Source organism: Mustela nivalis (genome assembly GCF_964662115.1).
Source record: "Mustela nivalis genome assembly, chromosome: 7".
Classification (NCBI taxonomy): Eukaryota; Metazoa; Chordata; class Mammalia; order Carnivora; family Mustelidae; genus Mustela; species Mustela nivalis.
In genome coordinates this window covers 110,829,007-110,842,330 of record NC_139026.1, presented here as the reverse complement: position 1 = coordinate 110,842,330, position 13,324 = coordinate 110,829,007, and the positions used below count along the sequence as shown (strand labels likewise).

At 36.4% G+C, this 13,324-nt stretch overlaps 1 protein-coding gene across 13 annotated transcripts in view; it reads right to left on the bottom strand.

Annotated features, from left to right (window-relative positions):
• The window catches only part of BCL2L13 (BCL2 like 13), an 86,963-nt gene that overhangs the window by 29,874 nt on the left and 43,765 nt on the right, over positions 1 to 13,324 (bottom strand). For 8 of the 13 annotated variants that reach the window (XR_014313648.1, XM_082738172.1, XM_082738171.1 and 5 more), the window contains 2 exons: positions 12,925 to 12,994; positions 5,616 to 5,759 (listed from right to left, as the gene is read on the bottom strand). Coding sequence is in view for 10 of the 13 variants with exons in the window: in XM_082738172.1 (XP_082594298.1) it covers positions 5,616 to 5,759; positions 12,925 to 12,994 (214 nt within the window). In the remaining 3 variants the exon portion in view is untranslated. Of the gene's footprint in view, positions 1 to 5,615; positions 5,760 to 12,919; positions 12,995 to 13,324 lie in introns of those variants that run through there. The other 5 variants (XR_014313649.1, XM_082738177.1, XM_082738178.1 and 2 more) reach the window with 2 other exon arrangements.

Here is a 13,324-nt window from a genome sequence, read left to right as displayed (position 1 = left end):
TGAGTTCAAGCCCCACACTGAGCCTAGAGCCTACTTTAAAATCAAAAACAAAAACACAAGACACACAAATATCCAGGCAATAAAAAACTATTATAAACCAATAACTAAGAAGAAATTAAGAAATAACAATAAAAATGAAAAGATACAACTTCATATCCTGTAAAGTTTAAAAGAGGTTTTGTTGTTGTTGTTAGTATTTTTCAAGGCAGACTGGGGGCATCTGGATGGCTCAGTTGGTTAAGCCTCTGCCTTCAGCTCAGGTCATGATCCCAGGGTCCTGGGATTGATCCCACATCAGGCTCCCTGCTCAGCAGAGAGCCCACTTCTCTCTCTGCCTGCTGCTCCCCCTGCTGTGTACTCTCTCTCTCAAATAAAATAAATAAATAAATAAAAGAAAGGAGGGAGGGAGAAGAAAAGGAAGGGAGGATGGAGGGAAGGAAGGAAGGAAAGGCTGGAAGAAAGAAAGACTGTCACATACAGTGCCTCATTTGGATGTGTCCGGAGTCTTGGAAGTTTGACTAGCCTACATTCTTCTATAAATGGACCCTGAGAACCTGTTTCGAGATTTTAGCAGGGGAGCAAAGTTATACTCCTCTACACTTCACAGAAGAATGTTCCTCCTCTATTGGGGAAGATTGTCCTCTTCCACCAGGCGAACAGCCTCAGGAGGGACACACATAGAGTGGTGAGAGAGGAAGAGATACCCACCAGGCAGCCAGATCAGTCAAATCAAACCTAGAGATAAGTGGGGTGACAGCTGTCACAGACAGATTACCCTCACATTCAAAAGAGAGGATATTTTTGAGACATTTAGAAATTTGAATGCTAACAGCATATTTGAGGATATGAAAAAATCATTTTTAATTTTTTTGATGTGGTAACGACAGTTTGATTAAAAATAAAGAAAACCGGTATGCCTGGGTAACTCAGTCAGTTAAGTGTCTGCCTTCAGGTCAGGTCATGATCCCAGGGTCCTGGGATGAAGTCCAACATGGGACTCCTTGCTCAATGGGGAGCCTGCTTCTCCCTCTGCCTGCGCTCCCCCTGCTTGTGCTCTCTCTCTCTGACAAATAAATAAAATCTTTTAAAAAATGCTTAAATATAAAAATAAAGAAAACCTTTATTTTTTAAAGATACATACTGAAAAAAATTTTTTTAAACTTTTAAGTAGGCTTCATGTCCAGCATGGAGGCTGATGCAGGGCCTAAACACACAACCCCAAGATCAACACCCAAGCCCAATTCAAGTCAGACATTCAACCAACTGAGCCACCGAGGCGCCCCTGAAAAATTTTTAAAATTCCAGTATATTTAACATATAGTGTTATATTAGTTTAAGATGTACAATATAGTGATTTAATTTTATATAGTACTCAGTACTCATAAGTGTACTCTTAATCCTCTTCCCCCCCCCTTTTTTTTTAATTTATTTGACAGAGAGAGATCACAAGTAGGCAGAGAGGCAGGCAGAGAGAGAGAGAGAGAGAGGAGGAAGCAGGATCCCTGCTGAGCAGAGAGCCCGACGCGGGACTCGATCCCAGGACCCTGGGATCATGACCTGAGCCGAAGGCAGCGGCTTAACCCACTGAGCCACCCAGGTGCCCCCCTATTCCCCTTTTTAACGCCCCTCCCCCCATACTGAAATTTTTTAAAAGACTTTATTTATTTGTGAGAGAGCAAGAGAGAGAGTGTGAGCTAGCATGAGCAGGGGGAGGGGCAGAAGGAGAAGCAGGCTCCCTGGTGAGCAAGAACCCAATGTGGGACTTGATCTCAGGACCCTGGGATCATGATCTGAGCCAAAGGCAGACACCCAGACTACTGAGTCACCCCGATGCCCCCATACTAAAATTTTTATAGATAAAATCAAATAATGACTGGATTTTGTTTCAAAATAATATTAAGAAGGGACACGACTAGGGTGTGAATAAAGCATAAGTGGTAATGAGTTAGTGATTATTAGGGCTAAGTGATGTTAGTCATTATGCTATCTTATCTATATTTGTGTATGTTTAAAATTCTCCAAAATAAAATGCTTAAAAATGGATGCCTGGTTAAGCAACTGCCTTTGGGTCAGGTCATGATCCTGGAGTCCCGGGATCGAGTCCCATATTGGGCACCCTACTCAGCAGGGAGTCTGCTTCTCCCTCTGACCTCTCCCCTCTCACACTCTTCTCCTCATTCTCTCTCTCAAATAAATAAATAAAATCTTTGTAAAAAAAGGTTTAAACGGGGGCGCGTGGGTGGCTCAGTGGGTTAAAGCCTCTGACTTCAGCTCAGGTCATGATCCCGGGGATTGAGCCCTACATCGGGCTCTCTGCTCCGCAGGGAGCCTGCTTCTTCCCCCACCCCAGCTCTCTGCCTGCCTCTCTGCCTACTTGTGATCTCTCTCTCTCTCCGTCAAATAAATAAAATCTTAAACAAATAAACAAATAAATAAATAAAAATGTTTAAAAGTAAGTAGTAGGAGAGAATTAAGATACCAAAATCCATTGCACTCTCCTCCAAAAGAGTAAAAATAAAAGGGTATCATGAGTATCTCTTATACCAACAACTCCAAAAATTCAGGGATAATATCCAGGAAAATTATCAAAAGTTGACAAGGAAAGGGTGACTGGGTAGATCAGTTAGTTAAGTGCCCAACTCTTGATTTCAGCTCAGGTCTCAAACTTAGGGTGGTGAGCTGAAGCCCCATGTTGGGCCCCACACTGGGCATGAAGCCTTCTTAAAAAAATAATAGGGGCGCCTGGGTGGCTCAGTGGGTTAAAGCCTCTGCCTTCAGCTCAGGTCATGATCTCAGGTTCCCGCATCAGGCTCTCTGCTCAGCAAGAAGCCTGCTTTCCCCTCTCTCTGCCTGCCTCTCTGCCTACTTGTGATCTCTGTCTGTCAAGTAAATAAATAAAAAATCTTTTAAAAAACCTTTAAAATAATAATAATAAAGTTGACAGGAAAATCAGAAAACTTCCCTCAGAGAAAACGCCAGGTTATTTTACATGCATGTTATAGAAAGCAAAACACACTAATTTAAACTTCATATAAATTATTCCAGAGTATAAAAAAAGGAAACACTCTTCCCACTCTGGATTCTTTTATGAAGCCAGCATACCCTTAAAATTGAAACCAAACAAGAAAAATTACAGGCCAACCTCACTCACTGATACAACTAAATGATACAACTAAATGCTCTAATTAAGGAAATTCATTTTAACATTAGGAAAAAGACAAGGATGCCTTCTAATGGATGCCTTCTACTAATATTGTACCGGAAGATCCTGATTAGTGAATAAATGTGTTGAAAAGGTAGTTACTGAGGAAAAATTTTACATTATTCATAGACAGTATGATTTTCTATGTAGAAAACCCAAAGCAGGGGCACCTGGATGGCTCAGTCGGTTGAGCAACCAACTCCTGGTTTCATCTCAGGTCATAATCTCATGAGTTAGTGATTATTAGGGCTAAGTGATGTTAGTCATTATGCTATCTTATCTATATTTGTGTATGTTTAAAATTCTCACTACCCCCTGAGTGCTGTCAGGCTCAGCACTCAGGGGGTAGTCTTCTGGAATATTATCTCCCTCTGCTCCTCCCCTCACTCATATGTGTGCGCATTTCTCTCTCTCTAATACATAAGAAAAAAAAATCTTTAAAGATGGGGAGCACTTGGGTGGCTCAGTCAGTTAAGCACCCAACTCTTGGTTTTGGCTCAAGTCATGATTGTAAGATCAACCCCCAACCAGGCCCTCGTTGGTACGGAGTCTGCTTGAGAGTCTCTGTCTCTGAGGCCCACCTTCTTTCGGGATCACGTTCTTTCTCTCTCTCTCAAATAAATAAATTAGTAAACCTTTTTTTTTTTTTTTAAGATTTTATTTATTTATCAGAGAGAGAAGGGGAGAGAGCAAGCACAGGCAGACAGAATGGCAGGCAGAGGTAGAGGGAGAAGCAGGCTCCCTGCTGAGCAAGGAGCCCAATGTGGGACTCGATCCCAGGACGCTGGGATCATGACTTGAGCCGAAGGCAGCTGCTTAACCAACTGAGCCACCCAGGCGTCCCAGTAAACCTTTTTTTTTTAAAGATTTAATTTATTCACTTGACAGAGATCACAAGTAGAGATCTTTAAATCTTTAAAGGCAAGCAGAGAGAGAGAGAAGAGGAAGCAGGCTCCCCTCTGAGCGGAGAGTCCAATGTGGGGCTCAATCCTAGGACCCTGAGATCATGACCTGAGCCGAAGGCAGAGGTTTAACCCACTGAGCCACCCAGGCGCCCCAGTAAATAAAATTTAAAAAATAATAATTTAAAAAACAGAGATAAATAACCAGACAATAAGAGGGTTTAACAAATTTGCTGGATATGAAATCAATATGGAGAAGTCAATTTGATGAGGGTACCATAGTTGTGTAAGATGTTAACACCAGGCAAAACTGGGTGAACAGTATGCAGGAACACTTTATGACATTTTTATAAATCTAAACTTATTAAAAATAATTTTAATAAATGATTAAAAAAATTAAGAAGTCTGATAATATTAAGTACTGGAGAAGATGAAGAGCAACAAAAATTTTTACATACTGCTGAAAGAGTATAAGTCAGAAAAAACCACTTTGGAAAATATTTTGGCATTATCTTGGACCCAGAAATTCTACTCCCAAGTATATAACCAGAGAAACTTATACATATCTGTATAAAACTGTTCATAACACCAATGTTTGTAATAGCAAAAAGCTGAAAATGTCTACTGATAAGATTATAGAGAAATAAATTGTTATTTATCGATATAACAGAATATCAAACACCAACCATACATTAAACCAAATCACTGGATGATTTAGAGGGTAAAAATGGGTTTGGAAAGATGGGGAAAATCTGAGATATTATAATCACTTGTGGCCCTTCAAAAGGCAACAGTACATAAACAGACTTCTATCTGTAGTATCAAAATTTCATGGGGGAGGAAGGAGATAATTAGGATAAAAATGTCTAAAAAGGATCCTAAAAAATAAATAAATAAAAGGGATCCTTAGGGAACTGATAATTTTTTTAAAAATTGAGAAACAATGACTAAGAACAGTCTCAAGAATACAACACTGAGTGTAAGAAAGCAAGTTTAGAAAAATACATACAATATATTATTTACATAAAGTTCAAAACATACAAAATAATATACTTGTCTAGAGATACATATGTATATATGATTAACTATGATTTAAAAAAATTCAGAATAGGAGTTATCCTTGTGAAGTAGAAAAGAGCATGCTGGAATCTAGGAGGGGCATATAAAAAATTCAAAAGGTATTGTATGTGTTCTTTTCTTCAACTGGGATGGCAAATACATAGGCACTCATTTTATTATTCCTCATCCCTTATTATTTAAATATTATTTGTTAGTTTAAAATGTTTCATAATTATAAGTACTTAAAAAACTATTTAAAACATCACCTATCAATTTACTATAAGTAACATCTTAATAGCGAAACCATATGAATAGTTTGCCACTGATCATCACGCAATGTTAAATATTAAATTATAATATTCACATTAAACCTATGTTACTAAAAACAACCACAATGAGAAGCCTGACCTTTTTTTTAAAGATTTAAAAAAAAACCATGTAACAGCTCATACCCAGCCACCTTGCTGAATGATGTACTCTGCTGCATAGTCCTCCAGATATGTCACACCAAACTGTAGCAATGCACTCAGAGGCTCTTGACCACGTCTTGTCAACTCCAAAAGCATTTGTTGTAGCAAAATCAGAGGCACCAAAATCTTCAATACAAAGATGACAGAGTAAAAAACAAACTGAAATTCTTATAATTCATTTTTTATGTTCAACTACTAGAAAATTATGAATCAGATGCATCATTATGGAATCTCATTTTTACTATAATAAAGAAATAAAACACTGACCCCTTACTAGAATGTCTGTGAATGATGCCTGTAGATTTTATACCAGGGGGTGGTAGAAATAATTATTTTATGAAAATAATCAGGCTCATTTGTATGTGTGTATATGAAATATGCAGAGAAGATTCACTGAAGTATTATTTATAATAGCAAAAGACTACAAACAACCCACCAGGGACTGGTTAAATAAATGTTGGCAAAATATCATGTAGTTGTTAAAAAGAAATAGATTGTTCATTGCCCAATCACCAAGACTTATTTTCAGTGAGAAAAGTGACAGGACAGTGTATATAATAATGGCACAATTGTGCTTCAAATACACATATACATATACATATACATATATAAATATTTGTATAATCCCTATACTATCTCTGGAAAAACATACAAGAAACTGGTAATAGTGGTAGCCTAAGAAGAGAATGAAGTAATGGTGATAGGGTGGGGAAAACAGTTTTCAATGTATACATTTCTGTACTTACTGTATTTTGTACCATATGTTTTTTTAATTTTTTTAATTAATTATTTTTATTAACATATATTACTTGCCCCAGGGGTACAGGTCTGTGAATCATCAGGCTTGCACATTTCACAGCACTCACCATAGCAGATACCCTCCTCAATGTCCATAACCCAACCACCCTACCATGTGCTTTTATTATCTATTTGAAAATAAGAACTTTCAAAATTATCAGCTATCTTATAAAATTTATCAAAAACCTAAATGGGGGGAGCACCTGGCTGGCTCAGTTGTTAAGTTTCTGACTTCCTCTCAGGTCATGATCTCAGGTCCTCTGATGGAGCTCCTCTTGGGCTCCCTGCAGGGAGCCTGCTTGTCCCTCTCCCTCTCCCTCTGTTCCTCCCCTGCTTGTGCTCTTTCTCTCAAATAAATAAATAAAATCTAAAAACAAAACAAAACAAAAACCCTAGTGAGGTATTATTATCATTCCTAATAATCTTGTGGCTTAATATTTAAAAACTGTCAAAATTTATGACAGGCATATGAGAGTCCCTTGCCTTCCAAAAACAAATGCACATTGGAAAGAGCTAAGCATTTTCAATTAACCATCTGCATGCAATCTCTTTAGTCTAAAACATCAAGAGGGCTCCACATGCCTGGAAAAGGAATGCAAAAGGAAATGAATGGTTACTGAATTGCCAAAGTAATAACAAAGGGATTACAAAATATTTCTGCAGAAGAGGACAAACAGAAAAGACAATGGAGAGTCTTACTAATATTCTTTGGCTTTTAAAGCAGTCCTGAGGGAATCTACATCAAAGTCTGAAAGAATGCAACAATCACATCTTCCTTTTTTGATATTGTAAAAGAACTCCAGCCCAAAATTTATTTAAAACCCCCTTCCTAACACTAATGGAAGGGTCTAGGGCTATAAAGAAGAATTAGGTTTTCTTCTCAATTAGAAAACCTGTCATACTATTAAAAACAAAACAAAACAAAACCCCACCCCCAAAGCCTATTGTTCATCTAGCTCCAATACTGAGTCTTAGCAGGAACAGTCAGGTACAGCTTGTTGATCAGTCCTGCTGACTCAGATCATAGTAACTTCAAAGGCCTGAAACATTCTGTACTTCAAAACATTCTAATTTTCTATAATAATGTACTAATATGTAATATTTTAAAATTATTCATGTTTAAGGTCTTAGGGAAAGGAGTTGCAAACACTTTACACTTGCTATATAAAATAATACTTATTTTTATTTGTTCCAAATTTATCTTTCATGTATCAAAAAAGTAGATGCCCTAGTTTTACTATATAATCATCTAGAGATAAATCTGTAATCCTCTTTCACTACTGTCTTGAGTCCTTAATCATATTCCCTCTCATTCACTCTACTCTTTAGGCTGAAATTTACTAATCTTTTAGTCTGTTCTTCATCTGGCAATTCCTTCACTGCTTTGATCATTGAGATTACCCCTTCCCAGATCTCCATCCTAATTTTTTTTTTCTTGAAATGCAGTAACCAGAGTACAGAAACTTCACTGTACAAGACTAACAAATTCTAACTGTAATATTCTTGATGATATGTGCTCTCTTTTACCTACTTGCCATCCTATCTTCAGGGACCTAGATGATGATTTCCAGGCTCACTATCTTTTAAGTATAATTTAGACTGTCTTAATATAGTTTAAAAAAAAAAAAAACCACTTGCCCTCTGATTTTTGTGATCACACAAAAAACCCCATAAGTTATTTCTACAACCGAGTCCATCAACTTAGTAGTGTACTACCCACAAGAAACTATCACCTTATACCTGATATTTTTTTTTGCACTCCCCCTCCCACAGTACTAAAAAAAAAACCCCAAAAAACAAAAAATCTGGATCCCCAAGAAGGTTCCACTATTCATATCTCTAAGGCTAAGAAGGAATCAAATCTTACTATTTGGATTCCTGTAAGTCATTTCCTTACTGGATAATAGTAATCTCCACAACACATATAAATTATTTTTCTCTCCAATAACTTCCAAAAAGGAATGCTAAGGTAATTTTGGCCATCAAAAAGGAATACCATTCACTGTCTCACCACAGGTACCATGCTAACAATATTATCTTATAATTAAAGAAAGTATAGCTTATTGGGTACAGAAATGAGGTATATTAATTTATAGCTCCAAGGGTCTCTTCCAATAGGTATTTCTAATGATAAAAAACATATTTTGACCCATCAATTTACTATTTAGCAACCAATTTATAACTTAACAACTCTAGTAAATATCATATCCCACAAACTTTACCTGTATTGATTGATTAGGTTTGAATGTTTGACTTATCTGCTTCAAAACAAAATTTAAGTGACAACCAGGCATTATGTAACACCCAGTGTGATGCAAGAGGAAATAAGAAACATCACCAATAAGTACTCTTGCCAAAAAGATTAAACCTGAGTATGATTAGGCTTCTGGATTTATCTACCAATGGAAAGGAAATATAGATACAGAGGAATATGTTATATGACATCTCAGTGATACAGTCAATAAAATCAGAAAGCAGGAAATTTTACAGAAGAAATAACTTGTAAGCAAGGAAAAAACAAGAGAGAGAGAAAGAAAGCCTACATATTAAAAGAGCTTTAGACACATATTACATGATTGCATTTATATGAAATGTCCAGAATAGGGAAATTTAAAGAGCCTGAGTAATGTCACTAGGGGCTGGGAGGGACAGGAAATGGAGAGTGATTACTAAAAATTGTGGGGTTTCTTTATGGGAAGATAAAAATGTTCTGGAATTAGACAAGGGAAATGTCTGCATAACTATGTGACTGTACTAAAAAACCACTGAAATGTATGCTTTAGGGAAGTAAATATAAATTTTATGGTATGGATTATATTTCAATTTTTTTTTTTTTTTAAGTAAAGACGAGACTTAGCCAAATGCAATGCACAGACCTTGTCTGGATCATGGTTTAAACAAATCATCTTAGCAAAATACCTTTGTGAGAAAAATCTGAATACTAAACAGATTATGCGATGACAGAATTACTGTTAACATTCTGAGGTATAATAGTGGTATTATCAGTTGGTTAAAAAGGATACTTCAAAAAAAAGGGCTTATATCATCCTTGGAAATACACACTAATCCATTTATGAATCAAATGATGTCTAGGGCCTACTTCAAAATAATCTGGGGGACAGCGGGAAACAGATGAAAGAAGACTAAGCCAAATATTGATCATTACTGAAGCTGAATGACAAGATACATGAGATTTGCTATGCTATCCGCTGTGCTTTTATGTATGCTTGAAATTTCAATAAAGATTTTAAAATATTAGTGATTTAGTATGTCACTAAAAATTAACCAAGGCAAATAATTCATTTATTTTTGCTATTATTTTTCTAAAGTTTATTTGTTACACTATGAACAGCATGTATTAACACTACAGCTGGCTCTCTTTTTATAGTTACAATGTTTATTATTATTATTTTGTAAAGATTTTATTTATTATTTATTTGTCAGAGAGAGAGAGAGGGAACACAAGCAGGCAGAGGCAGAGAGAGAAGCAGGCTCCCTGCTGAGCAAGGAGCCTGATGCGGGACTCGATCCCAAGACCCCAGGATCATGACCTGAGCCGAAGGCAGCAGCTTAACCGACTGAGCCACCCAGGTGTCCCTACTTTATTATTATTTTTAAAAAGATTTTATTTTAGGTAGTCTCTACCCAACATGGGGCCCGAACCCACAACCCTGAGAACAAGTCACAGGTTCTACTGACTGAGCCAGCCAGGCACCCCTACAGTGTTTATTTTAACAAAAAGGATATAAAGAAGGTGAGAAAAAGAAGACAGTAAGATGTAAGCGTGGTGTGTCTCTGCACACCATTTACAGTACCAGGACACCATCAAAATAATTGTTTCTATCAGGGTCAAAAAAAGACAGTGATCATTAATGTGTCATGAGCAGTCATGGAACTTTGCAGATAATGTAGTTATAGTCAGCAGTCCAACGGCACGCACAGTGCCTTCTATTCGTGTATTTAAGCATAATTATATTTCTGGTAGGGTCTACATCCCCAAGAAAAGGCAAAGTTGAGCATTTCATGGCTTCTTCTCTTTGATCATTATTTTCTACTTTTCTTCTCCGGAGAGAGTTACATAGGAAAAGAAAATACCCATGTGGGGGTGGGGGAAGAAGGAAAAGACCCTGTAATTTAGAGATAATTACTATGTATTTGTAATATGTATTTGAAATATGTTTTGGCACATATTTCAATTATTTTTCTAGGCATATACATACCTACATTTATACATGGACTTTTTTTTTTTTAACTTCTTTTTTTAAAGGATCATACTATTAATACAGGATTGTGACCAGATTTTTCCCCCACTTCTTTTGATATGGAGTATTCTACCAAGATGCTTTCAGAATCCCTATACAAATAAACAGATACTCAGTTTATCCCTAACATGGCATGCTCTGTGGACATTTTTCTTCCTCTTCTCTCTGATGTGTGTTTCATTTAAGCCTCATTTACCGACCACTCAGCCATATTATTTTCAGCCCTAGAGGACTCAGTAGGAAAGTAATACTGGATTCAACAGAGCAAGTAATACTCTAACTGGCAGGCCTCATTTATATGAGGAATTTACTTAAGCCACAGCCTTGGCCTTTGGTTCAGTTGAGGGACTAAAATGAAGCAGACAATGGAAAAATCAGATAGGTGAAGAGAGATAGTGAAGTCTGGGGTTTACTCGGATTTTTTTTAGGACAACCCTAGGATCGAGGGGAGGAGAACATACAAGAGTTGAAGTTGATTATTAACAGTCACTGGACAAAGTGAAAGGAAGAAAACATAAAATATGGGAAGAAGGCGAGCAGTATTAGGTACTTAAACATGTGTTGTTTCACATACTAAGAAATATATCATAACCACGCTCATTTTTATTTATAAAATAAATAAGTGTATTTTAAATACTAAGGGCTTTTTTTAATTCCAAAAAAAGGAAATTAAACAAACTTTTAAAATAAGTTATTTGCAGCTAAATAACATAGTAAAACCCCGTAACAGTGACTATTTTGGAACAAATTCTCAGACCTTAAATCTAACTTAATAGCCACTATTTACTGAATGTTTATTATGATGCCAGGCAATGTGCTAAATAAGCATTTAACCTACATTATATCATTTAAATCTAGTAAAATTTTTTAGGTTAGTATTAGATCCATTTCATATATGTGAAAATGAAGATTTAGAAGGGCACCTGGCTGGCTCAGTTGGAAGAGTGTGCTACTTCTGATCTTGGGATCATGAGTTAGAGCCCCATGTTGGGTGTAGAGATTACTTAAACAAAACTTAAAAAAGAAAAGAAAAGAAAATTTAGATTTGGAGAGCTTAATAAACTGTCCAAAGATATGCATCTAGTCTGTAGCAAAGCTGATACTTGAAACAAGTCCAATTACAAAACCTGTGATGCTAATTATTATCCTATAATGCTTCCAAGGCCTGTATTATAAAGTGACTAAAAACAATATACATCACTTAGGTACGTAAATCACATGGTCTGGCTCACACTATTAACAGTTCTGAATAGAGGGCAGGGGGTGGAGGGATGGTTTAAATAGGTGACGCGGATTAGGAAATACACTTGTGATGAGTACTGAGTGATGTGTGAAATTGTTGGATAAAATGAAAACTTTTAAAAAAATCAATTCAGAGTAGAGGTGGCTATTTATAAAAATGATTCTACTGAATTTTTCTCATTTCTAGCACAAGATCGCTAAGGGCCACACTTCTTCCTCATATTGAGGGGAGCCCCACTATACTGCATTTCCTTAGACTTTCTGCCTTTTCAAGGTGATAAATGGATAACACAGTCCGAGATCATGGCTAAGCGGTATGGTATAGTAGAAAAAAACACTAAAGCTGGAATCAGAAGATCTGGGATCTCAGCTCTAGTGTTGGTTCCAATATTTCCTAGTCAAAGGGTCCTGGAGAAATCACTTAACTTTTTTTTCTCTGATTATTCACCTGATATAACTAAATATATAACAAAACAAAAGCTAATAAAATCCATTCTGTCTTCTGAAAAGGATGGTTGTAATGATCCAATGAGATGTGACATTCAGATACCTTGTAAACTATAAAACACAAATGGTATTAATCATTTAAAAGAACTAGAAGAACAAAAAAAAGGGGGAGGGACAAGAAGAAGCAGTCTCGCAAATGAAGCTCTTATTCTTTTTCACCCCAAGACATACACACAGGGTAACAAAAAACCATCTGGAGATAAGTGTCATGTCTGATATGGAGAAGTGAAGAAATGATAGAAAATTCAAGAATAGATAGGAAGGAAGAATAGCATACTATGGGACACATATTTTTGGGCCAACCAGAGCCTCACAGTGTTAATCAAAAAAACGCTTTACTCAAAAACACCCATTAACACAATTGGATTTATGCATTAAATAATGAGCTCTAACAGTTTTCTCTTATATGATTTTAACAATTTCTCCTACACTTTAATCAACACACTAAAATCTTGTAAGAGAAAAGATAATTTGGTTAATACCTTATTCCAGCCGCTGGCATGAACTGTGGTCTCCAGTGTACATTCCCGATATGCCTGATATGTCACTGGCCTGTAGAGATTTTTTTTTAAAAGTCTGGGTCACAAAGAAGGAAAATTCTAGATTTCCAGATGAATAAATATACAGTCACTATTCTGTGTTGAACTTTCTCTAAAGTACCAAAAAATATTCAGTGTACTGTTTTGTATGAGACATGGCTTTTAGCATTTGGTATGCATTTACTTTAAGCATTCCCTATTGGAGGAGGCATGCTATCAGCTTGGGAAAACAGCTAATAACATAACAAGATAAATAATAACACTTTAAAAATAATTGTTTGATACTTCTCCAAGAGGATATCCATGTTGCAGATAAGCACACATTTGGGTTATTAAAGTAAGA